Here is a 24,832-nt window from a genome sequence, read left to right as displayed (position 1 = left end):
TTGGAGAATTCAAAAGATTTGGAACTCAATTTTTCCTCATCTGTCCTAAATGATTGGCTCGTCTCCTGAATATTTTAAGATTCCCAGGTCAAAACTAGTTTAACTAAACTTATTTCTGACAGGCAATCCCAAAATCACAATGTTGAGGATTTAGACTTCCAACCTGTTGTGGATCAAGTTCATTACTAGTAGTGCTGTACCGAACTTCACACTGAAAACACACTTTAGTGCCTTTGAGCCATCAAATATGATACTTTGTATTTCTAGTCTTCCAAAGTTGGTGTTTTATGAATAGTTGGATCATTTTATCACTGCTAGTATTCCTTCCTACTTTCCTTATTGCTTTTTTTCATAGTACTGATAACGAGGATGCAAGTGTACTGCTTGCAACTTTCCTGTGTGCATTTGATTGGTAGGAGCCTCAATGTACTTAATATTGGCCCTTGTAATAAATCTCAGTCCTAAATGATTGGCAGTTTGCAAGTGAGCAGAGTGCTCACTCATACCCCTCTCTTATTAATACAATGTCTTTAATGATTAAGTCCAATAAGGAAATTGGGCTAATTTTGTTTTAAACCTGAATATGGAACACACTATCACTAGTATTTATGACAAACACATTTTAGGAGAAAACTAGGTAAATAAAAGAAAGGGAAAGAATTGGGTGAGAGAGAAGTGGGCAGCACGGTGGCACAGTGGTTAGCACTGCTGCCTCACAGTGCCAGAGACCCAGGTTCAATTCCCACCTCAGGCGACTGACTGTGTGGAGTTTGCACCTTCTCCCCGTGTCTGCGTGGGTTTCCTCCGGGTGCTCCGGTTTCCTCCCACAGTCCAAAGATGTGCAGGCCAGGTGAATTGGCTATGCTAAATTGCCCATAGTGTTAGGCAAGGGGTAAAGGTAGGGGCATGGGTGGGTGGGTTGCGCTTTGGCGAGGCGGTGTGGACTTGTTGGGCCGAAGGGCCTGTTTCCACACTAAGTAATCTAATCTAAAAGTGGTGCTCATGCAAGGTATTAACATTAGCATGAACTAGCTGCACTAAAAGGCTTGTTACTGTGCAGTAATCTACCCTGAGACTGAGCTGTCATTGGCAACAATTATCGGTGCCTGGAATTCCATCCATCCTGCTAGTGTATATGTCTTACCTTGAAGCACACTGCCATAAAATGTGTGTAAATTACACTTCAGAGGCAGCATAGGAATAGAGTCAGATGTACAGCATGGAAACAGACCCTTTGGTCCAACTCATCCATGCCAATCAGATATCCTAAGTTAATCTAGTCCCATTTGCCAGCATTTGGCCCATATCCCTCTAAACCCTTCCTATTCATGGACCCATCCAGATGACTCTTAATTGTTACAATTGTATCAGCCTCAACCACTTCCTCTGGCAGCTCATTCCATACACCCTCTGCATGAAAATGTTGCCCCTTAGGTCTCTTTTATATCTTTCCCCTCTCGCTCTAAACCTATGTCTTCTAGTTCTGGACTCCCCCAAACCAGGGAAAAGACTTTGTCTATTTACCCTATCCATGCCCCTCATGATTTTATAAACCTCTGCACAGGTCATCCTGCAGCCTCCAAAGCTCCAGAGCAACACCCCCAGCCTGTTCACCTCTCCCTCTAGCTAAAACCCTCCAATGCTAGCAACATCCTTTCTGAACCCTTTCAAGTTTCACAACATCCTTCCTATGAATTGCACACAATATTCCAAAAGTGGCCTCACCAATATCCTGTATGGCCACATGACCTCCCAACTCCTATACTCAATGCTCTGACCAATAAAGGAAATCATACAAAACACCTTCACTATCCTATTTACCTGCGACTCCACTTTCAAGAGCCTATGAATCTGTACTCCAAGGTCTTTGTTCAGCAACACTCCCCATGACCTAAAGAGGTAAGGCCTGCCTTGATTTGCCTTTCTAAAATACAGCACCTCACATTTACCTAAATTAAAGTCCACCTTCCACTCCTTGGCCCATTGGCCAATCTGGTTAAGATCCTGTTGTAATCTGAGGTAACTACTTTCACTGTCCACTACATCTCCAATTTTGGTGTAATCTGCAAACTTACTAACTATACCTGCTATGTTCACATCCAAATAGTTTACATAAATGACGAAAAGCAGTGGACCCAGTACCGATCCCTGTGGTATACCACTGGTCACAGGCCTCCAGTCTGAAAAGCAACCCTCCACCTGTTTAAGGCAATTATGTTGCTGAGAGTAGAAGTGACACCTTTAAATTGTAACACCTTAGCATCAAGTCACTAAAAAATATACAACGTTGTACATCCTGTTTTCAAAAACAGAAGTATACATCAACTGTTCAAAAAAAAGTGTTTTATGTAAATTATAGAAAAGTTGGTCCAGGTCTTTAAGTGAATGAAGTAAACTGATAAAGGTTTTTAAATACTGCTGTTACAGAAGTAGGTTAGACAATGTCTTAAGCCAGACCAACAAAAAAAAATTAACCTTACATGAGATTAGATGGAAGAATTTTTTTCACTTAGTAAAACTAGCGATAGTTAACATCCTTTAAAATGTATGTTTTGTTCATGAGATAATGCAGCAGTCATAGATATGCAAATACTTGATGAAAAACTGTATACAGCTGATAGTTAAATATCTAGACAGTATTATTGTGACACCTGGGATTTTGAAATTTAGCTTTGGGGCTAAAATATTTATTAAAGGAATTCAAATTTTTTAAAAATTATTTTCTTCAGAATTAAAATTATTGAAGAGCAATTTAGAGAAGCAACATAGGCAAATTAGATGTATGTAATGTCATTTAATGAGATGGCATGGTTGGAGACTGAAATGAATTCTCACCAGTGCACCACCTCCAATCAAGCTCATTGCTCCTTGTAGTACTGGATCAGTATTAATTCCCTGTATCATGCACATAAATAAATGAACTGCAAACCAGAACTCGTTTCTGTCTTTTATTACATTCAATGAGCTGTTATTGCGAAACAAAGGGAGAACATTTCAGAAATATTAGATTTTAAACCCAATAACCCAATGCCCCTTTCAGCACAATGCAGGCCTGTTCTACAGATCTGAAAATAAACAGCAATATTTTAAAATCACAAAGGCACAAACAATTTTTAAAAAGTTATAAAAGCAGCAGAGGTATTGATAATTCCTTTTAGACATTTGCTATGCTGAATCCCTTTTAGGTAACCAACATATTTCCTCAACTTCTAGCCACAATATTTCCCCTCCAACCTGGATGCTTTCATATTTTGGATTCATCAACTCATTCCCCCACCCCCACATTTTCCAGTACTAGCCAACATCAGACTTCCTAACTTTGTGCGCTACACTCCTTTTCCTTCAGGTTCCCCACTGTTTATACATTGACTATCATTGTATTTTCTCTTTCCCAAGCGTTCAACCTTACTTGTCCTATCTTTACCTTAGTATATGCTGGAGTTCTGATTTTCTGCTGAAAATAACTCCGAAACAAGCCAGTCTCTCTTCATAAAGGTTATTTTAAAGCAGTGACACCTGAGAAGTACTGATTAAGCATACATCAATTGAGGAAATCTTTGCTGTAGTTCCTGTGGAACTACAGACTTAGTAAGATTCAGATGCACTTATACCCCATCTAACAGTCAACAAATTTGGTGAATTGCTCCTTTTTACAATATTAAATCTGTGGATTTAAAATTGTAAGCAATATTCCAATAAAATCTCTGCTGCTGTTGTACTCAAAGTTTATACCATGTTTCTCAGTTTGCCGTGGTAATTTCTTAGTAAAGCTCCTGTTTCTGATTATAAAATAAGTTGTCCCATTATCCACTAGTCCACGTTTTAAAAAAATATCTGCTGCTCTTTTCTGGTTGTAGAACTTTACTTCTCTATAAAGCGGTCTAATTTGTTCACTGCTAGCTTCACTTCTTTCCCCTTTCAGACTCTGATTTTTAACTGCAACTGTTTAATTTTAGGATAACATGATATTAGAAAAGCAGTCATGGAACAAACCAGAGATTGGACATATTTTAATAGTTATGCAAATACAATGGTTGCTGCACCTTAACATGATTAAGCAATTATAAAAAAATCATGTAAATATTACATAGCCTGACATTCAAAAAAAATCAGGGGTAAAACTCGTAGAATTGATCATCTGCTGAGCTCCTTTGCCGACTGCCATCAATAAAGGCATTCAGCAGCATCACGGACAAGAAAAGGATACACCTTTTAAATGTGTCTCCATCTCCCTAACGTTTGAAGACCACTGTAACAACATACTACAGCACCTTCTTTGTCCACGTAACAAGGCCTTATTTCTTGGTGCAATCATTGGCTTTTTTAGTATTAACTTTACAGTAACACAGACACTCATCTCCTAAAAAAAGAGCTTACAAGCTGACTACTGATACTGTAATTATAATGGTGCTTGGATAAATGCATGCTTAACGCATGTCAAATTTCTATTCACTAGCACTATGGGAAATCCAATCACATATCTTCAATGCCATACGGGGTGGGATATTTCCGATGGTCAAGGATAATCTATGAGCATAAAATTTGAATCTTCATACAGGCAGTTTAATCTTCATTGAATGCAAGACCTTTAGATTTTTTTGGGAGATAAATTTGCTTTGCATTTATCAGGATTTGACAATATGAAAAATTTAGTTCAATGTAACCTTACCCTTTTTAATAAGTCAACAGTAAAAGTCCCAATTTCCGATTCATTGCAAATGATCATTGTTCTAGCTAGGTTTTGTTTAAATTTGTAACATTAAATTCTAGTAACTGCCAACAGCATGGTACTCAAAAAGTCAGTGCCAAGCTGGATCCCCTTGTTTTTTAAAAAAAAAAGTACACTGGTTCTACATCACATCTTATTTCAACATTGACCAGTAACACCACATTCAGTTGGGCTGGATAAGCAATGATCAAGATGAATGAGAATATATCACTGTGTCTTTATCGACCATAAATGCCGAACACGAGAAAACTGAAGAAAACAGTAACACCAACCAGCGAAACTGTTGCTGGTGCAGTGAAGAACTGGCGATAGTTAATGCGGTAGTACCAGACTACAGCAAGCATGATGACAAAAACTGGGATCATCAGATTGCCAACGTTAAGGGCAGCTTGGTTCTGTTCCACCACAGAGGACACAGTAGGGCTGGGGGAGGATGAAGTCTGCGAAATGTGACAGTGGATCACACAGTTGTCAGTGATGTTGAGGGAGCCAAGGGTGCGGGAATGGTCTTGCAGAAGCTGGCCCTGGTAAATTAACTTCATTTGCTGCTCTTGCCCTGGGAAGTATTTGCTAGGAGAGAGAAACAGGGCACAAGGAGAAAAATGGAAAGAAACAAATTAAACAGAAAATTAGAACAACTGTCATAAGTGCTAAATAAAGTGAGGGGGGTCAGGTAACATATTAGCTTTGGTGACATTGAAACAAAATTGATACTTGACTATAAAAGACAGTGTTTCCATTATATTGTTCAGTCAATTTGCTCTTCACCACCTGAAGTTTCTGATCTTGATGGGATGTGGTTCCTCAGAGATCAAGCACTCTTTTATACTTTGTCCAGATGACTACTACTTGGATGGGAGCACAGGCAGTAAGCGATGTCCACACATGACATATTCATGAGGGGGTTTGGAAAAGAGTGGTTGCCAAAGAGCAATTAGTGAGAGGCTCTTGCTAGCTCACTGCAGAAGACAACTGCAGCTTCTGTTATCTCAGATGCTATCAACTAGTTCAGCAAAGACTGGCAATTTATCGTGGCACATCTTGCTGATTTCTGTGGCTCTATTAAATGACTTAACATCAGTCTCAATTGATCTAACACCTGCTGTCAAAATTAGCATCTGAGAGCAGGCTTCAGACATAGCACATTAAATCCCCACAATATGGAAAGAGCCATCTTCACTTATGGTTTTACTAAGAATTTAATTGTTGAATAAACCAGAGTAATTTGAGAATAATTAAAACAGTTTTTGTAGCCATATGCTCTAACATCCTCACTTTGTTTTCTATTCATTACTTTTAACCTCACTGAAGCCCAAATCCCCAGACTCAACATACAATGAAGTTACACTGCTTGATTATTTCTAACCTTCACTCACTTTACAGGTGTTCATTTCGGAATAGGTATGAGGAATTTATTTCCGCAACTCCTGACATAACCTTTAATATTTAATTTAATTCCAATACACAATAAACTGTCCAATGCGTTGACCTGTTGGCGTGGCCCATGTTATTCATTTGAGGGGCATCACTCACCATAATATCAGAAAACTGACTTGTTTCATTATGCATACATGAGGAGCTGCAATGAATTCACAGTTTCTCTTTCAGTATTTTGATGTTGTTAGTGAAAGTGGTTGCCAGCAAAACAGCAAGCATCTTTGAACCAAAGTGGAAAATGTTCTCCAAATAATAAATGTTTGAATGGAACTGCATTAAGGTTTTCTATAAATGAAAGATAATTTATGTTCTTGCCATGTTTCTCATGGTGAAATTAGTGCTAGAGATGGGTTATTTCAAATAATTGACTTGATTATCATTTTAAAGTTATGATGTCCCCTTATTATCCACAGATTCTTCCATTGTTCAGCATCAATTACAGCTAGCATTCACCATTACCTATTTGTCACTAAAGCTGGGATTTAAAATGTACCGCAATCAACCATATAGTCAATGATGAAAAAACGAGGGCACAGAAACCTTTGATGGCTTTAAGCAACAAGGGACCCCTGGGTTTAATTCACTACAATGAGAATTTAAAATAGAAAATAATAGGGAAAGAAAATATTCGGCACCAGAAAATTGCACCAATTGAATGAGGCAATTAACATTAATTGAAAACATCCAAGGTTACTGGGAAACAAATCCTCTTTTTCAAATTTAATAAAACTTGTCATGTTATACATGAAGGACTGGGAAACAGACCTGAGCCATTTCTAATTTATTGCAACACACAGTCTTTTATTGGGTATTTCAATTCTGAAAATGGATAGAAATATGAATGTCCAAATTCAGAAGGAATCGGAGAGAAGTCCTAGAATACCAAACAAACAGTCTCTCTGCACAAAAAGCAAGGAATCTTAATTTGCACGAATGAATTAGCTTTTATGATGCAAATCCATAAATTAAATCAAACTCTTCTCAATGTATCATGTGGGATATATATAGTCTGGGCAGAATAGAAGGCTTTCCCCAAACAATCAGTTCAATTCCTCATCCCCGCCAAATATTTCCTTCCACTTCAGACTGCCACTAGCAGCTCTTCAGTTCACCCAGGTGACAACCAATTAGCCAGAGAGCCTGATCCAGAAGCTATCTAGCAAGGACGAGGAGACAACTTCAAAGTAGCTGTTCCTTTTACTACTCCAGAGAGAGATTTAAACAGCCAATTAAAATTAATACAGCACAATATTCCAACAGTATTAAAAAATTGTTAGACACTAGCAAATAGCATGGAAAGATTTTTTGCTATATTAGAGAATGAGCACACATTTTGGTCAACAGATCAAAACATTGCTTTTTAGGAAGTATCACTATGTATAATGTCCAACATGGCTGCCAAGTCACAACAGTTAGCTAATAGAATAACATTTTTCTTTGTTTTCTAACCCAGCAATGTAGCTACTAATGTAGAACAGATAAGTCCAATAAAATAATATTTCCCTCCCCTCCTCTATCAGCGTTCCGGAAAGACCACTCCCTCCGCGACTCCCTCGTCTGGTCCACACCCTCCACTCCCGGCACCTTCCCCTGCAACCGCAAGAAATGCAAAACTTGCGCCCACACCTCCCCCCTCATTTCCCTCCAAGGCCCCAAGGGATCCTTCCATATCCATCACAAATTTTTTTGGGATTAGATTAGATTACATTACAGTGTGGAAACAGGCCCTTCGGCCCAACAAGTCCACACCGACCTGCCAAAGCGTAACCCACCCATACCCCTACATTTATCCCTTACCTAACACTACGGGCAATTTAGCATGGCCAATTCACCTGACCTGCACATCCTTTGGACTGTGGGAGGAAACCGGAGCACCCGGAGGAAACCCACGCAGACACGGGGAGAACGTGCAAACTCCACACAGTCAGTCGCCTGAGGCGGGAATTGAACCCGGGTCTCTGGCGCTGTGAGGCAGCAATGCTAACCACTGTGCCACCGTGCCGCCCACAAATTCACCTACACCTCCACACAAATCATTTACTGCATCCGCTGCACCCGATATGGCCTCCTCTACATTGGGGAGACAGGCCACCTACTTGCAGAATGTTTCAGAGAACACCTCAGGGACATCCGCACCAACCAACCCAACCACCCCATGGCTGAACACTAACTCCCCCTCCCACTCCGCCAAGGACATGCAGGTCCTTGGCCTCCTCCATCGTCAGACCATGGCAACACGATGCCTGGAGGAAGAGCGCCTCATCTTCCACCGAGGAACCCTCCAACTACAAGGGATGAATTTAGATTTCTCCAGCTTTCTCATTTCTCCCCCCCACCTTATCTCAGTCCCAACCCTCGGACTCAGCACCGCCTTCTTGACCTGCAATCTTCTTCCCGACTTCTCTGCCGCCACTCCCTCACCTTAACCTCCTTCCACCTATCGCATTCCCAACGCCCCTCCCCAAGTACCTCCTCCCTATCTTTTAGATTAGCCTGCTGGGCACACCCTCCGCATTCCTGTTCCTTGGATGCTGCCTGACCTGCTGCGCTTTTCCAGCAACACATTTTTCTTTTCTGATCTCCAGCATCTGCAGTCCTCACTTTCTCCCAATAAAATAATAAGGTCCGCCAATTTTAGCAGATGGGGCTATCCATCTACACCCAAGTTGAATCCCTTCTTACAAAGACAATTTAAATTCTATTCTTGGTCTGCGAATAATATATAGGCCAATAAAGTGAGGGAATGCTAGATTAGATTAGTTTACATTACAGTGTGGAAACAGGCCCTTCGGCCCAACAAGTCCATACCGACCCGCCAAATACCCCTACATTTACCCCTTACCTAACACTACGGGCAATTTAGCATGGCCAATTCACCTGACCTGCACATCTTTTGGACTGTGGGAGGAAACCAGAGCACCCGGAGGAAACCCACGCAGACACGGGGAGAACATGCAAACTCCACACAGTTAGTCGCCTGAGGCAGGAATTGAACCCGGGTCTCCGGCGCTGTGAGGCAGCAGTGCTAACCACTGTGCCACTGTGCCGCCCACCGGCACGGCGGCACAGACATGGTCTTCTTCACTCTTCCAAACAAGTGCCAGATGACTCAGATGGTATTTCTCTTGACTTAAAAGAAATGAGGATCCTACTCTCACTCAAGGATGTCACACATAATCAAAGTCAGCATTTCATACAATAATTAGAGACAATTGCATGGTCAGACATGCAAGCCTTTGAGTGAGATGTTTAAGTCTGGCCCTCTCTGCCTTGCTGATCCGTTTCCATTGAAACGGAAGGTTCCAAAGCATCACTCAAATAATAGGTGGTTCTATCAATCAATACCATTTAAATCAACCATCAGTTACCTCACTGTTGCTTGTAGGACATCATTTTTGCACAAAATGGCTGAGATTCACACCTCTGTAGCAAATGTGGCTACATTTCAAGGCAGTATTATTTACTCTCCATGTTGCAACTTGTGATAGGAGATAGTGATAATTATCTCATTATAAAAGCCAAACTCTTGCTTTGAAAATCACTTGGACCTCAATCTGCTCACATGGTATTTGGACTCCACACTTTGCAATGGTTTTATCTCCAGCTGCCCTATGACTATCTGATGTAACCTGTACACTAATAGCATATTTAGTGGCAGAACTAAAAAAAAAAGCTGCTTTACCAGCTTTGAAATAGTGACCGACAAAAAGGACACTGGACAAGGTTTTGGCGTAGGAAACAGTTTTTGTAAATATTCACAGTTCTTGGTACGAGAGATGGAGCTTGCTCTGGAGTGCATTGATAAGGAACAATTTCTAGAATCATTTGAAAATACTTTCCTCAATTGGGATCCAAAAACATTTTAGTTGACAAGGACTAGAGCTTTTGAATTTCTATCTATACAATCTTCTGATAGTGATCCAATAAGATAACCACATGAATAAGGATGGATGTGTCACAGCTGTAGTTAAGCTGCAACTTTGGATGCAGATTTATAGTTCATAGAGAGAGAGAGAGAGAGTTATTACGGTCTCTGGAATTAAACTTCCAGAGTACCACAGTTGAATAATCACGTTAAAATAATGTATTTTCACAGTTCAGTGTAGTCAGTGAATCTCATGATCAAATTATATGAAGCCAATCTGGATCTCTCCAGACAGGATGAATAACTTACATTTGTATACCACTGCTTATACCCTCAGCACATCTTACTTTTGAAGTATCGTGATTAGATTAGATTACATTACAGTGTGGAAACAGGCCCTTCGGCCCAACAAGTCCACACCGACCCGCCGAAGCGAAACCCACCCATACCCCTACATTTACCCCTTACCTAACACTACGGGCAATTTAGCATGGCCAATTCACCTGACCCTGCACATCTTTTGGACTGTGGGAGGAAACCGGAGCACCCGGAGGAAACCCACGCAGACACGGGGAGAACGTGCAAACTCCACACAGTCAGTCGCCTGAGGCGGGAATTGAACCCGGGTCTCAGGCGCTGTGAGGCAGCAGTGCTAACCACTGTGCCACCGTGCCGCCCACGAACCACTGTGCCACCGTGCCGCCCACAACCACTGTGCCACCGTGCCGCCCACAACCACTGTGCCACCGTGCCGCCCACAACCACTGTTGGCACGGTGGCACGGTGGCACAGTGGTTGTGGGCGGCACGGTGGCACAGTGGTTGTGGGCGGCACGGTGGCACAGTGGTTGTGGGCGGCACGGTGGCACAGTGGTTCGTGGGCGGCACGGTGGCACAGTGGTTAGCACTGCTGCCTCACAGCGCCTGAGACCCGGGTTCAATTCCCGCCTCAGGCGACTGACTGTGTGGAGTTTGCACGTTCTCCCCGTGTCTGCGTGGGTTTCCTCCGGGTGCTCCGGTTTCCTCCCACAGTCCAAAAGATGTGCAGGGTCAGGTGAATTGGCCATGCTAAATTGCCCGTAGTGTTAGGTAAGGGGTAAATGTAGGGGTATGGGTGGGTTTCGCTTCGGCGGGTCGGTGTGGACTTGTTGGGCCGAAGGGCCTGTTTCCACACTGTAATGTAATCTAATCTAATCACGATACTTCAAAAGTAAGATGTGCTGAGGGTATAAGCAGTGGTATACAAATGTAAGTTATTCATCCTGTCTGGAGAGATCCAGATTGGCTTCATATAATTTGATCATGAGATTCACTGACTACACTGAACTGTGAAAATACATTATTTTAACGTGATTATTCAACTGTGGTACTCTGGAAGTTTAATTCCAGAGACCGTAATAACTCTCTCTCTCTCTCTCTATGAACTATAAATCTGCATCCAAAGTTGCAGCTTAACTACAGCTGTGACACATCCATCCTTATTCATGTGGTTATCTTATTGGATCACTATCAGAAGATTGTATAGATAGAAATTCAAAAGCTCTAGTCCTTGTCAACTAAAATGTTTTTGGATCCCAATTGAGGAAAGTATTTTCAAATGATTCTAGAAATTGTTCCTTATCAATGCACTCCAGAGCAAGCTCCATCTCTCGTACCAAGAACTGTGAATATTTACAAAAACTGTTTCCTACGCCAAAACCTTGTCCAGTGTCCTTTTTGTCGGTCACTATTTCAAAGCTGGTAAAGCAGCTTTTTTTTTTAGTTCTGCCACTAAATATGCTATTAGTGTACAGGTTACATCAGATAGTCATAGGGCAGCTGGAGATAAAACCATTGCAAAGTGTGGAGTCCAAATACCATGTGAGCAGATTGAGGTCCAAGTGATTTTCAAAGCAAGAGTTTGGCTTTTATAATGAGATAATTATCACTATCTCCTATCACAAGTTGCAACATGGAGAGTAAATAATACTGCCTTGAAATGTAGCCACATTTGCTACAGAGGTGTGAATCTCAGCCATTTTGTGCAAAAATGATGTCCTACAAGCAACAGTGAGGTAACTGATGGTTGATTTAAATGGTATTGATTGATAGAACCACCTATTATTTGAGTGATGCTTTGGAACCTTCCGTTTCAATGGAAACGGATCAGCAAGGCAGAGAGGGCCAGACTTAAACATCTCACTCAAAGGCTTGCATGTCTGACCATGCAATTGTCTCTAATTATTGTATGAAATGCTGACTTTGATTATGTGTGACATCCTTGAGTGAGAGTAGGATCCTCATTTCTTTTAAGTCAAGAGAAATACCATCTGAGTCATCTGGCACTTGTTTGGAAGAGTGAAGAAGACCATGTCTGTGCCGCCGTGCCGGTGGGCGGCACAGTGGCACAGTGGTTAGCACTGCTGCCTCACAGCGCCGGAGACCCGGGTTCAATTCCTGCCTCAGGCGACTAACTGTGTGGAGTTTGCATGTTCTCCCCGTGTCTGCGTGGGTTTCCTCCGGGTGCTCTGGTTTCCTCCCACAGTCCAAAAGATGTGCAGGTCAGGTGAATTGGCCATGCTAAATTGCCCGTAGTGTTAGGTAAGGGGTAAATGTAGGGGTATTTGGCGGGTCGGTATGGACTTGTTGGGCCGAAGGGCCTGTTTCCACACTGTAATGTAAACTAATCTAATCTAGCATTCCCTCACTTTATTGGCCTATATATTATTCGCAGACCAAGAATAGAATTTAAATTGTCTTTGTAAGAAGGGATTCAACTTGGGTGTAGATGGATAGCCCCATCTGCTAAAATTGGCGGACCTTATTATTTTATTGGGAGAAAGTGAGGACTGCAGATGCTGGAGATCAGAAAAGAAAAATGTGTTGCTGGAAAAGCGCAGCAGGTCAGGCAGCATCCAAGGAACAGGAATGCGGAGGGTGTGCCCAGCAGGCTAATCTAAAAGATAGGGAGGAGGTACTTGGGGAGGGGCGTTGGGAATGCGATAGGTGGAAGGAGGTTAAGGTGAGGGAGTGGCGGCAGAGAAGTCGGGAAGAAGATTGCAGGTCAAGAAGGCGGTGCTGAGTCCGAGGGTTGGGACTGAGATAAGGTGGGGGGGAGAAATGAGAAAGCTGGAGAAATCTAAATTCATCCCTTGTAGTTGGAGGGTTCCTCGGTGGAAGATGAGGCGCTCTTCCTCCAGGCATCGTGTTGCCATGGTCTGACGATGGAGGAGGCCAAGGACCTGCATGTCCTTGGCGGAGTGGGAGGGGGAGTTAGTGTTCAGCCATGGGGTGGTTGGGTTGGTTGGTGCGGATGTCCCTGAGGTGTTCTCTGAAACATTCTGCAAGTAGGTGGCCTGTCTCCCCAATGTAGAGGAGGCCATATCGGGTGCAGCGGATGCAGTAAATGATTTGTGTGGAGGTGTAGGTGAATTTGTGGGCGGCACGGTGGCACAGTGGTTAGCATTGCTGCCTCACAGCGCCAGAGACCCGGGTTCAATTCCCGCCTCAGGCGACTGACTGTGTGGAGTTTGCACGTTCTCCCCGTGTCTGCGTGGGTTTCCTCCGGGTGCTCCGGTTTCCTCCCACAGTCCAAAGGATGTGCAGGTCAGGTGAATTGGCCATGCTAAATTGCCCGTAGTGTTAGGTAAGGGATAAATGTAGGGGTATGGGTGGGTTACGCTTTGGCAGGTCGGTGTGGACTTGTTGGGCCGAAGGGCCTGTTTCCACACTGTAATGTAATCTAATCTAATCCCAAAAAAATTTGTGATGGATATGGAAGGATCCCTTGGGGCCTTGGAGGGAAATGAGGGGGGAGGTGTGGGCGCAAGTTTTGCATTTCTTGCGGTTGCAGGGGAAGGTGCCGGGAGTGGAGGGTGTGGACCAGACGAGGGAGTCGCGGAGGGAGTGGTCTTTCCGGAACGCTGATAGAGGAGGGGAGGGAAATATTATTTTATTGGACTTATCTGTTCTACATTAGTAGCTACATTGCTGGGTTAGAAAACAAAGAAAAATGTTATTCTATTAGCTAACTGTTGTGACTTGGCAGCCATGTTGGACATTATACATAGTGATACTTCCTAAAAAGCAATGTTTTGATCTGTTGACCAAAATGTGTGCTCATTCTCTAATATAGCAAAAAATCTTTCCATGCTATTTGCTAGTGTCTAACAATTTTTTAATACTGTTGGAATATTGTGCTGTATTAATTTTAATTGGCTGTTTAAATCTCTCTCTGGAGTAGTAAAAGGAACAGCTACTTTGAAGTTGTCTCCTCGTCCTTGCTAGATAGCTTCTGGATCAGGCTCTCTGGCTAATTGGTTGTCACCTGGGTGAACTGAAGAGCTGCTAGTGGCAGTCTGAAGTGGAAGGAAATATTTGGCGGGGATGAGGAATTGAACTGATTGTTTGGGGAAAGCCTTCTATTCTGCCCAGACTATATATATCCCACATGATACATTGAGAAGAGTTTGATTTAATTTATGGATTTGCATCATAAAAGCTAATTCATTCGTGCAAATTAAGATTCCTTGCTTTTTGTGCAGAGAGACTGTTTGTTTGGTATTCTAGGACTTCTCTCCGATTCCTTCTGAATTTGGACATTCATATTTCTATCCATTTTCAGAATTGAAATACCCAATAAAAGACTGTGTGTTGCAATAAATTAGAAATGGCTCAGGTCTGTTTCCCAGTCCTTCATGTATAACATGACAAGTTTTATTAAATTTGAAAAAGAGGATTTGTTTCCCAGTAACCTTGGATGTTTTCAATTAATGTTAATTGCCTCATTCAATTGGTGCAATTTTCTGGTGCCGAATATTTTCTTTCCCTATTATTTTCTATTTTAAATTCTCATTGTAGTGAATTAAACCCAGGGGTCCCTTGTTGCTTAAAGCCATCAAAGGTTTCTGTGCCCTCGTTTTTTCATCATTGACTATATGGTTGATTGCGGTACATTTTAAATCCCAGCTTTAGTGACAAATAGGTAATGGTGAATGCTAGCTGTAATTGATGCTGAACAATGGAAGAATCTGTGGATAATAAGGGGACATCATAACTTTAAAATGATAATCAAGTCAATTATTTGAAATAACCCATCTCTAGCACTAATTTCACCATGAGAAACATGGCAAGAACATAAATTATCTTTCATTTATAGAAAACCTTAATGCAGTTCCATTCAAACATTTATTATTTGGAGAACATTTTCCACTTTGGTTCAAAGATGCTTGCTGTTTTGCTGGCAACCACTTTCACTAACAACATCAAAATACTGAAAGAGAAACTGTGAATTCATTGCAGCTCCTCATGTATGCATAATGAAACAAGTCAGTTTTCTGATATTATGGTGAGTGATGCCCCTCAAATGAATAACATGGGCCACGCCAACAGGTCAACGCATTGGACAGTTTATTGTGTATTGGAATTAAATTAAATATTAAAGGTTATGTCAGGAGTTGCGGAAATAAATTCCTCATACCTATTCCGAAATGAACACCTGTAAAGTGAGTGAAGGTTAGAAATAATCAAGCAGTGTAACTTCATTGTATGTTGAGTCTGGGGATTTGGGCTTCAGTGAGGTTAAAAGTAATGAATAGAAAACAAAGTGAGGATGTTAGAGCATATGGCTACAAAAACTGTTTTAATTATTCTCAAATTACTCTGGTTTATTCAACAATTAAATTCTTAGTAAAACCATAAGTGAAGATGGCTCTTTCCATATTGTGCCACCACAACCACTGTGCCACCGTGCCGCCCAGGTGACTGCTGCTATGAAATGATTAAATTAGTGTGTGCTAATTCACTGTTAAGACATTAAGTGGAACAGGACATTGGATCCTAATTATTTGCAAAGCTCACAGTCACTTATTACCTCACGGACGGACGGGAGGAGGAAAGAAAGAAAGAAGGAAAGGAGAGAGAAACATTAGATATGGCTGATAAGCACGTTTTACTTATAAGCACAAAAACCATAACTACATAAAAGTCAAATCAAGGTTTTGCCTGAAACATATTAGTCTAACAAATAAACTTGTATACAAACATATACAGACAATCCCCAGGTTGCAAATGGGTTCTGTTCTTGAGTCTGATAAAAGTAGATTTTTACACAAGGAGAACAACGTAGAATAATATAAAATCACAGTACGTAACCATAGGAAATATTTAAATGTCAGACCTTTAAAATTACACCCATGTAATCACATTTGTAAGTACAGTACAAGTATTTGTAGGTCAGACATTTTAAGTCAGGGACTTCTGCACCACAATCCTAATTTTAAATGCAGAGATAAGGTCAGTTCTTGGTTTATCAGGCCTATTTGCAATAAACGAACTTCCAACTTGCTACAAAACGTAACAAAAATACTCCCCAAGTTGAGTCTCCAGAGAACGAGCACAAAACTTCCATGTGATTAAGGATATAGAAACCAAGAGGGTTGGGCTTCTTGAATACATCCAGTTGGTGTTCTTGAACAAATGCTTCAACAACTTAAGACTATGGTGACATGGCACCTCCCTCAGTATGTTTGTCTGATTTGCCACAGAACTCCTTTGACCATCTCATTAATGCCCTGAAGGCAGATTTTAAAAAAATTGTTCATGAAATATAAACAATTAGAAGGCCACCATTTATTACCCATCCCTAATTGCTCTTAAAAAAAAAGTGGTAATGGACTTGAACTGCACAATTGTAGTGTGCCTATAATGCATTTGGATGGAGTTCCAGGATATTGCCCCAGTGACAGTGAAGGACAGTGACATAGTTCAAACCGAGGGTAGAATATGGCTTGGAGGGGTTCTTTTAAGTGGTATTATTCAAATACATCTTTTGTCCTGTTCTTCTAGGTGTTAGAAATTGCAGGTTTGCAAGGGACTGACGAAGGAGTCTTGATAGGTTGTTGCAGTGAATCCTGTATATTGTAGACGCATTTGCCACTATGAACAGTGCTAGAAGGAATTAACATTTAACACTGTGGATTAGGTGCCAAGTGGCTTACTTTGCCAGAAACATAGCTGTCAAGTTTCAAGTGTTCTTGGAGGTGCATTGTCCTAGATAATTAGTGTGTAACCCATCACACTCCTAACTTTTGCCGGGTAGATGCTGGACAGGAATTGGAAATCGCACAAATTACTCACTGCAGAATTGCCAGTCCTTGGTGTGCTCTTGTAGTCTTGTAATCACGTGACTGGTCAAGTTCAGTTTCTGCTGAATGATCTAGCAATACCACCACCACCACCCCCATTCCCAATTATATTGATGGTGGAGTATTCAGTGACCTTAATGCCCTTGAATGCAAAGGGAGATGGTTAAACCTTGTCATGCTGGAAATAGTCATTGCTGGATACCTGTGTGGCATGTAATGCTGTTTGACACTCGTCAACCTAAGTCTGAATGCTGTCCAGGTCTTGCAGGTGGGCACAGACTGCTTCAAGTTTGAGGAATTACAAATGGTACTGAACAATCTGCAATCAAATTAATAGCTACTGATTAAACAGATCTGTTTAGGGTTAGGAGTGTAGTGGAACCTCCCCACCAATGTTCTGGGGCTGAGAACACTGACCTCCACCAATCGGGCCATCTCACTTTTAGCTAGCTAAGATTCCAACCACAAGACACTTGTCCCCTTGATTCCCACTATCTATAATTTTACCAAATTTGCTACTTGTGTAATAAAACAACAAACCGGGTCCAAGTCATCTTCAAAACCTTGGGTTTATGGAACAACACTAAACTCCTTGTTAATTGTGACTGGTGTATTGTGTTAACAGAGTACTGTAGTTAGCTTTTTTTTAAAAAAAGAAATTGCAAACTCAAATCCAGCTGTTTAAATTCCACATCTGAGAAAAATGTTTTTGCTTCGAGGAATTTGATTTGTAAGCACTTGACATTACTTGCAGGTGAAGTGCATTAGAACACTGTCCTGCTCAAATACAGAGAATCAACCCATTGAAGACAGCTGATGGGCCCAGAAAATTTATTGTGGCAAGCTGTTAGTAAATTTGTTGGTTTTTCTGAAGGGCAGATATAAATCTGTAGGAGAACTTGGAAAGCTCCCTCTGAAAATATTTCCATTGTATTAGTGGCTCTCAGAAGGCAGAGCTCTTCATTTGGAATCATCAAGCCAGTGATTGCCTTTGAGGTGTCAGCATCATTGAAATGCTTCAAAAACATGGATGCTGAGCTACAGTCCCCTAAAATAACAGGTGCTGTTGGCAGATCATACTTGCTAGGTACAACCAAACAAGTTACAGGGCCTTTGGCAACTCAGATGACTGTTGCTACATTAATAGAAACTAATTTATACCTACAACTATTCTGTAATAGCAATATTTTACAGCTTGTTTGTTTCACTTCCAAATATTTCAAATTACAATACTGCAAAATAAATTTGAGAATATTTTTGTAAAGAAAATTTTATTGGCATTTTAAAAATAATTTTAGTTTGTCATTTTGGAGAGTCTGACATCAAATTATTCTGCAATAAAGCAGCTTTTAAATACTGCAAACAATCTGAACGGACAAATATCTTACCTCTTCAGAAACCCAACTGTATCATCTGGTTTCACTCGTGCAACCTCTTCAGTATCATTTAAAAACTTCAGCCGCACTTGAATTTGCCCTTCACCTGTATCACCACTACCCACTGAGAGAGGGTGAACATTACAGTTCTCCAGCATTGCCCGGTCCAGTCCTTCTCCAGTGCTAATTGCACTGGTTGATGCTCGCTTGCGTAAGCCCTGTATGTTCAAGAGAGGATCGATACTCGAATCGGTTAAATTGGAAGCCCCTTCAATTGGCACCTGATCACTTGTGGGTCCATTATTTCCAGGTGATGCTCCCATCCCAGAATCATCTCCTTCCTCTGGTTTCTGCTCAACAGGTGCAGCAGCTGACTGGGCTTCATCTGCTTCAGGAGTTGCCGTATTTGCCACATACCTCTCTACACTGTTTAGGCCCACTAATGATGAGTTTGCTGTTGTAACAATGGTTCCAAATATTTGATCACTATGATCAGCAACATGAGTGGAGAGCCAGGCAAGAATAAGTGCCAGTACCAGAAGAACTATTCCACATAGAACTGTAACTTCATCACCAACTCCTTCGATAAATGTCATGGTGGTGCTGTCCATTTATAAAGAGTTCTCAAAAATACTGAAAGAAAATGAGAATAGTCAGTAATGGTGGAGCTTTAATTTACCATCCTCAGCACTAATGAACAGCTTTAATGTACAAATACATTTTGCTGTTTGCCTATTTATTGCAACCTACTCCTGATAATTAGATAAAACTATATTAAAAAATTCAAGTTCTCTAATAACTTCAAATAAGCAATGTAAATAAAATAGCAAAGTGGGAATACAAAATTAAGTTAAGCAAAAGTCAAGACAAGTTGGCAATTTACTGGAACTGATGAAGTGTGTAAGTCTAATTAGTGCAAAACAAAAATCAGAGAAAAGACAAAGAAAATTATTGTACCATGTTGCTTGATTTTTTTCCCCCTTTAAAAGAAGAGAATTTAATTTTTGCAAAACACTATTTTTGCATTAGGTGGCAGCAGTTACTATACACAGTAAAGATTTTAAACCAAAGTATAAAGAAAGTGATATCAATAAGCAGAGAAATCAAGGTAATTTGTTATGACAGAATAGTAATAGTGCAATAACAAACTTAGTTGAAAGATTTTAAACAACTAAACACCTGAGGCAAGGCTTAGCAAATTAAGAGCAACATGGAATGATCTTGTAAATTATCTTGTGCTGGTGTACATCTTAACCAAGTCAGAGAACCACTAATCGCAATATTGGTAGAAATAGTTAAGACCAGAAAGATTAAAGGTAAAAAAGTCTTAGGAACTACTGTCAGTCACAGATGAACAATAAAGCAGTATCACATGTGCAGACTGATATTTTTAAAAAATTGAAAGAGAAACAAATGAACAATATAGGGAGAGAAACAGCTTTGTTTTCGAAAGAATATAAATCTGTAGGAGAACTTGAAAACATTCCAATTTTGATTGTGACTGAGTGCAGAGGTCTCCATCTGAAATTAACAAATCACCAGATTAGAAAGCAGTGGTGATTTCTAATGCCATTTTCCTTACCAAATTAGACCACCAAGATAAAAAGGTACAACTTAATATCTTTATGACTGAATTACAACATACAGATTTCAGAATGGAGGTCAACTGGAATCTGGTAGGTATCGTAAAGACTTTGTAGTTGTACCTTCTGTAAGCAGTTGTTAGTTGACAGGGGAAACAATATCCAATAACTTCCACTTGGATTTCCTTCTTTTATTGTGCCATAACAGACACTGAACACTTCAGACTTTAAAGCACAACTGCCAAAATAACAATGACTAAAATATAGCCACAAACTCCTAGCTTTTAAACTTTTAATTTTGACATTTTCAACTAAACCTCGTCCTCAAAAGTTTTGTTTAATGAGTGTGCTCCAGATTTCTATTATCCCCCTTTTAATATCACCTTGGGACTGCCTAAGTTGAATTTTCAGACTGTGCCATCTTCTGTAGTTTCCCACCAATGGAAATAGTTCCCCATTTGCCCCATCAAATCCATTAAATCACCTCAAACACTTCATTAACTTAGACTACACCATAATTTTCTATAATCACAGGAAAACAAGTCAAATTTATGCAATTTACCTTCATAATTTAACACTATTAGACACTATCATTCTGTTGAATTATTGCTGCAATTGTCCAAAATGTCTATCCTGAACTGTGGTGCCCAGAAATGAACCAGGTTCTTCAGAGTTCTAACTAGCACTCTGCAAAGCTGTAAAGCAACCTGCATCATTTTCCACTTCAGCCCACTTGAGACAACAGGAGCAATCCAGTAACCCAAGTACAACAGAAACAGTTTTTTCTTTAGTTCCTAATTTATATCACTTAGACGTGTTTAAGTTAATAGCCTCTCTAAACGTGACCAAAAATATTCTCCTCCCATCTCACTGCTATTCAAACTGTGGACCTAAGGGATCTTCTCCACCTCCACCTCATGTAATTCAAATCCTCAAAGTCTAACTGTTGGCTAATCTTTAAAGCCTTCATCTCATTAATATGGAGAATTTATGGATTTAACTTAAAATTGTTACCAATTGTTCAGTTGTCAGTCTCCTCTCCATTTTACTTAACTTCCTCAAAACCTTTAGCAAGCACACAGTCATTTGTCCCAACGCTAACAGAGTGACTAGCTTTTATCTCCTGTGTATTTCAAGACGTCTAGCTTCGCCATGTTCTTGACAGGATATCTTGAATCTCTTCAGTTACTGCCCTATTTTCCAACCACTCCTTCCCTTTGAATTTGTTGTTGCAACCTATGAATACCTCCCTTTGACTTTCTCTTCTAATCTGTTAAATTCAGTTTCTGCCCTGACAATAGTTAAAAGTCACCAATAGATTCTCTAAATTTGTTTATTGAGTTATCATTCATCATTGTTTTCAAGCTGACAATCACAGTTAACCTAGTCTGGGAATTACTGTTGGTAATACCAGGTAAAGGCATTAACACATTTTTATGACATTATTGAAATAGCATGTGGAGGAAAGTAAAGTAATATTCAAAATAATGCATCTCAACATACTGGATAAAGGTTGTCATACAAACGTGTCAACTTTTATCAAGTGAAATAACTAATCAACATGTCATCCCTTTCCCACAAAATGGGCCACATAATATAACTTTTATTAAATTGCAGGCCCTTCAGTAACTGCCTTGATCTATAGTCTTAAAATGAAGTGAACAGTATAATTATTCTCTGCCTCTATGAATAGTAATAATCAAAGTAGCTAAACTGACACTGGAATAGTCAAGCCAAGCTGTTCAAATACATTTCCATTTCAATAAAAGTCTTAAAATGTTCAGGATAACAACAAATCTGAATAAATGTAATAACTTTTATTTTAATACCATTTCTCAAGTCAAGACAATGAAAATATTGTTTAACACCTCCCTCTCCTCAGTGACAAACTAGAGACAGCTCCAAAGTGTCAGTTTTGTAGGAAGCAATTCAAACCCTACATTATGTAAGTCATATCTGCACATTAATCTTTCCTTTAGAGCTCTAACATTTATCATGGGTTTCATGGGAACAGGGATGTTGTATTCCCTTTTTAAATCAGTAAGAGATTGATGAATGTTGAAAACACATAAGAAATCAAGAGATGCAATAAACTGCCTCTACACCACGCTCACGAGTGCAAGTTAAGCTAAGCACCACAAGTGGGATGTGGATGAGATCTCATAGCTTAAATGTTTATTCTGTTAGCTAAGTAATTCAAATAACAATTAGACTAGCAGAATGAATGAAAGGGTTGCTGACTTAGCTACTACTGCAAAATAACTTTTCTTGTAATCTAGACTTAAGTGAGCATCTTCATGGAAATAAAAGTATACACAATTAAGGTCAGACGATCATGTGGTTTAAAAGTTACCTTTATATATGGACAGCAGAAAACTCTAGATGTATGTAATCTGTCCTGGTTCATCTACATCAACACTAGAGTCAAGAAAGCACACTAACACCTCTACTTCCTCTGAAGGCTAAGTAAATTCAGCATGCCTACAATAACTTATCAATTATTGTAGATGCACCAAAGAAAGCAACCTATCCAGATATATCACAGCTTAGTGTGTCAACCGCTCAGCCCAAGACCACAAAAAAATTAGTGTTGTGAACACAGCCCAATCCATCACAAAAAACAGCCTTCCTTCCATCGACTTCCTCTAATGCTTCCTACTGCCTCAGGAAAGCAGCCAATATAATCAAAGACCCCCCCCTCTCAATCCCGATATACTCTATTACACCCTGTTTCATCAGGCAGAAAATACAAAAGTTTGAAAACACATACCAAGTTTCAAGAACAGTTTGATGGTTTATTAGACTAATTAATGGACCTCAGATTTCTCTGCACATTTTCTTTAGCTCTCACATTATTCTCTGCATTCTGTTGTTACCCTGATGTACTTAAGGTATTATCTGTCTGGATAACACAAAACAATACATCTCACTGTATCACAGTACATGTGACAATAATAAACCAAATGATCTACATTTTTGATGTTGGGGAATTAAGAAACAAGTATTTAGTTCAACTTGCACCATGACTACAGCCTGTCTAGAATTTACAGCTGCTTTGCAGTAGGCACCAACTCTTCCACACAAATGCCCATGGGTGACAGGTCACAGTTTTGAGAACAGCTGACAGGATACTGCAATACATTATATCACACCCTGGACCAAATCTCAGTTAATTTCTACATCAGTTTTAGATGTCTTGCTATACCACATTTTCACAGCACTTTTCCATAATTATTCTAGAGTTTGGTAATTTTGCACCACTCGAAGTGAAAACACTGGGTTCCAGGTACAGATATCATGCCCTTTAAAGAGTGACCATATCTTTGCCCACGCAGCCTGGTCCTGGGAAAGCTGCCAGGGCGCAGTGCAAACCCCACAGCTGGACGGCTGTGCACAATCTGGTAAACTCTGCTGTAGATAACCCCCCCAAATGTGAGGGACATGGCAGAACAGGGAACCGCGAGTTCATCGCTGTGCCCATTCCGCACAGAGCGGGACAGGTTGGAACCCCCCCCCCCCAACACAGTGCCCAGCCCCGGGAGAGCAGGGCTCGGCCCTCAGCGCTGTCCAGCTCACAGCAAAACACCAACTTCCAGTGGAGCCGCTCCCTCTGTCACCCTGGCCTGACCAGGCCGGACCCACCCCGCCGCAACAAACTCCGGGGAACCGCGCACCCACAAGAAAACACGCCCGTCCCTCGCTCCGCAGCGGCCTTCCTCTCCCTGCCCCTCACCTGTCCCCTAACACCATGTTCCCGGGCAGTTGGGAGTCGAAGTGCCTGCGAAATGTCGGCTCAGCAGATTCCTCCCCGACCTCCGCCACCATCAACACACACACTCAGCAAGACGTCACCACGGCCAGCGTTCCCCATGACATCACCGCGGCCTGCGCTCACGTCGCCCCAGATGGGGGGGGCGGTGCCGTGACGTCACTTCGCCCGATTTCCCCATCGCCCGTGATACGGTGATGCGTCGTGACGTCAACGCACGGCCAAGCGGCTTGCGTCATGAGGTCACCACAGCCTGATGGTAAAGGCAATATATTTGAGGAGGCCCAGCTTCTGGGCACTTTGAATCAACAAAACTGAGAAAGTCATACAATGGAATTTCTTCCAGAAATTTAAAAAAACGTGCACAAATAAAACGTTTTACAAGATGTAGGATTTATATTAAACGTTTAAGAGAAATAAAAATAGGGAAACAATGTTTTTAAACTCCTTGGCCAGACAAGAGAAACTCTGCCAAAATTCCCAATTCTGATTGTTGTTGGCAGTCTACAACATACAGACAATAAACATAGATTGTATTAGTCCTGGTGTCTGCAAGAATCACATAATATTTACTGCATACATCACTACTTGTGAACAATTGACCAAGACTCATTTTCAAATTTGCTGTTTTCCAGTATATAAAGTACAAACAATTTTTCAGTTGTTCAGACAGAGTGGCAGTAGAAGATGTCCTGAGGTCTCTGAGAAGTATACTCCACTGTGTAAGAGGCTTTTAAAATTGAAAATAAAACTGAAATAAACAAGAAATTCAGACCATGCCATTGATATTGCCATGTCCTTATCAATTTCCACTTTGTAAGACTGCTGAACAGATGAAGCTTCTAATGGTTAAAGAGACAGCAACCTGTTGGCTTTATAACTGTATGACTCTATCATGGAGGAAGTGAAGAGAGCAGTGCCAAGAAAACATCACATTCCACTTCCATAGA

At 40.8% G+C, this 24,832-nt stretch overlaps 1 protein-coding gene across 2 annotated transcripts; it reads right to left on the bottom strand.

The window, feature by feature from the left end:
* Positions 1 to 2,935: 2,935 nt before the first annotated feature.
* Positions 2,936 to 23,984, bottom strand: tmub2 (transmembrane and ubiquitin-like domain containing 2). 2 transcript variants are annotated; one of them, XM_087977879.1, is made up of 4 exons: positions 23,847 to 23,984; positions 18,543 to 19,163; positions 5,002 to 5,299; positions 2,936 to 3,065 (listed from the first exon to the last, which is right to left on the bottom strand). In XM_087977879.1, exons 2-4 carry the CDS (start codon positions 19,139 to 19,141, stop codon positions 2,958 to 2,960), a joined length of 1,005 nt encoding a protein of 334 aa, XP_087834005.1. In that variant the 5' UTR covers positions 19,142 to 19,163; positions 23,847 to 23,984; the 3' UTR covers positions 2,936 to 2,957. The 2 variants fall into 2 exon arrangements, with proteins under 2 accessions (XP_087834005.1, XP_043531104.1); XM_043675169.2 differs by having other exon boundaries at positions 2,936 to 5,299; positions 23,847 to 23,983.
* Between the last annotated feature and the right edge of the window lie 848 nt (positions 23,985 to 24,832).

Source organism: Chiloscyllium plagiosum, unplaced genomic scaffold (assembly GCF_037043375.1).
Source record: "Chiloscyllium plagiosum isolate Xiang-an unplaced genomic scaffold, Cpla_swu_hap1 HiC_scaffold_32, whole genome shotgun sequence".
Taxonomy (NCBI): Eukaryota; Metazoa; Chordata; class Chondrichthyes; order Orectolobiformes; family Hemiscylliidae; genus Chiloscyllium; species Chiloscyllium plagiosum.
The sequence above is the reverse complement of the archived record's forward strand: the minus strand, read 5'-3'. Positions and strand labels throughout refer to the sequence as shown.

Bases quoted from the DNA above. Each gene is read 5' to 3' on its own strand.
- tmub2 (XM_087977879.1), bottom strand. From the start codon at position 19,141: ATGGACAGCACCACCATGACATTTATCGAAGGAGTTGGTGATGAAGTT. The intron at 5,300-18,542 runs GTAAGATATTTG...TCTCTCTCCTAG, and splicing joins ACAGTTGGGTTTCTGAAGAG to CAAATACTTCCCAGGGCAAG. The intron at 3,066-5,001 runs GTTGGTGTTACT...GTTTATTTTCAG, and splicing joins CACCAGCAACAGTTTCGCTG to ATCTGTAGAACAGGCCTGCA.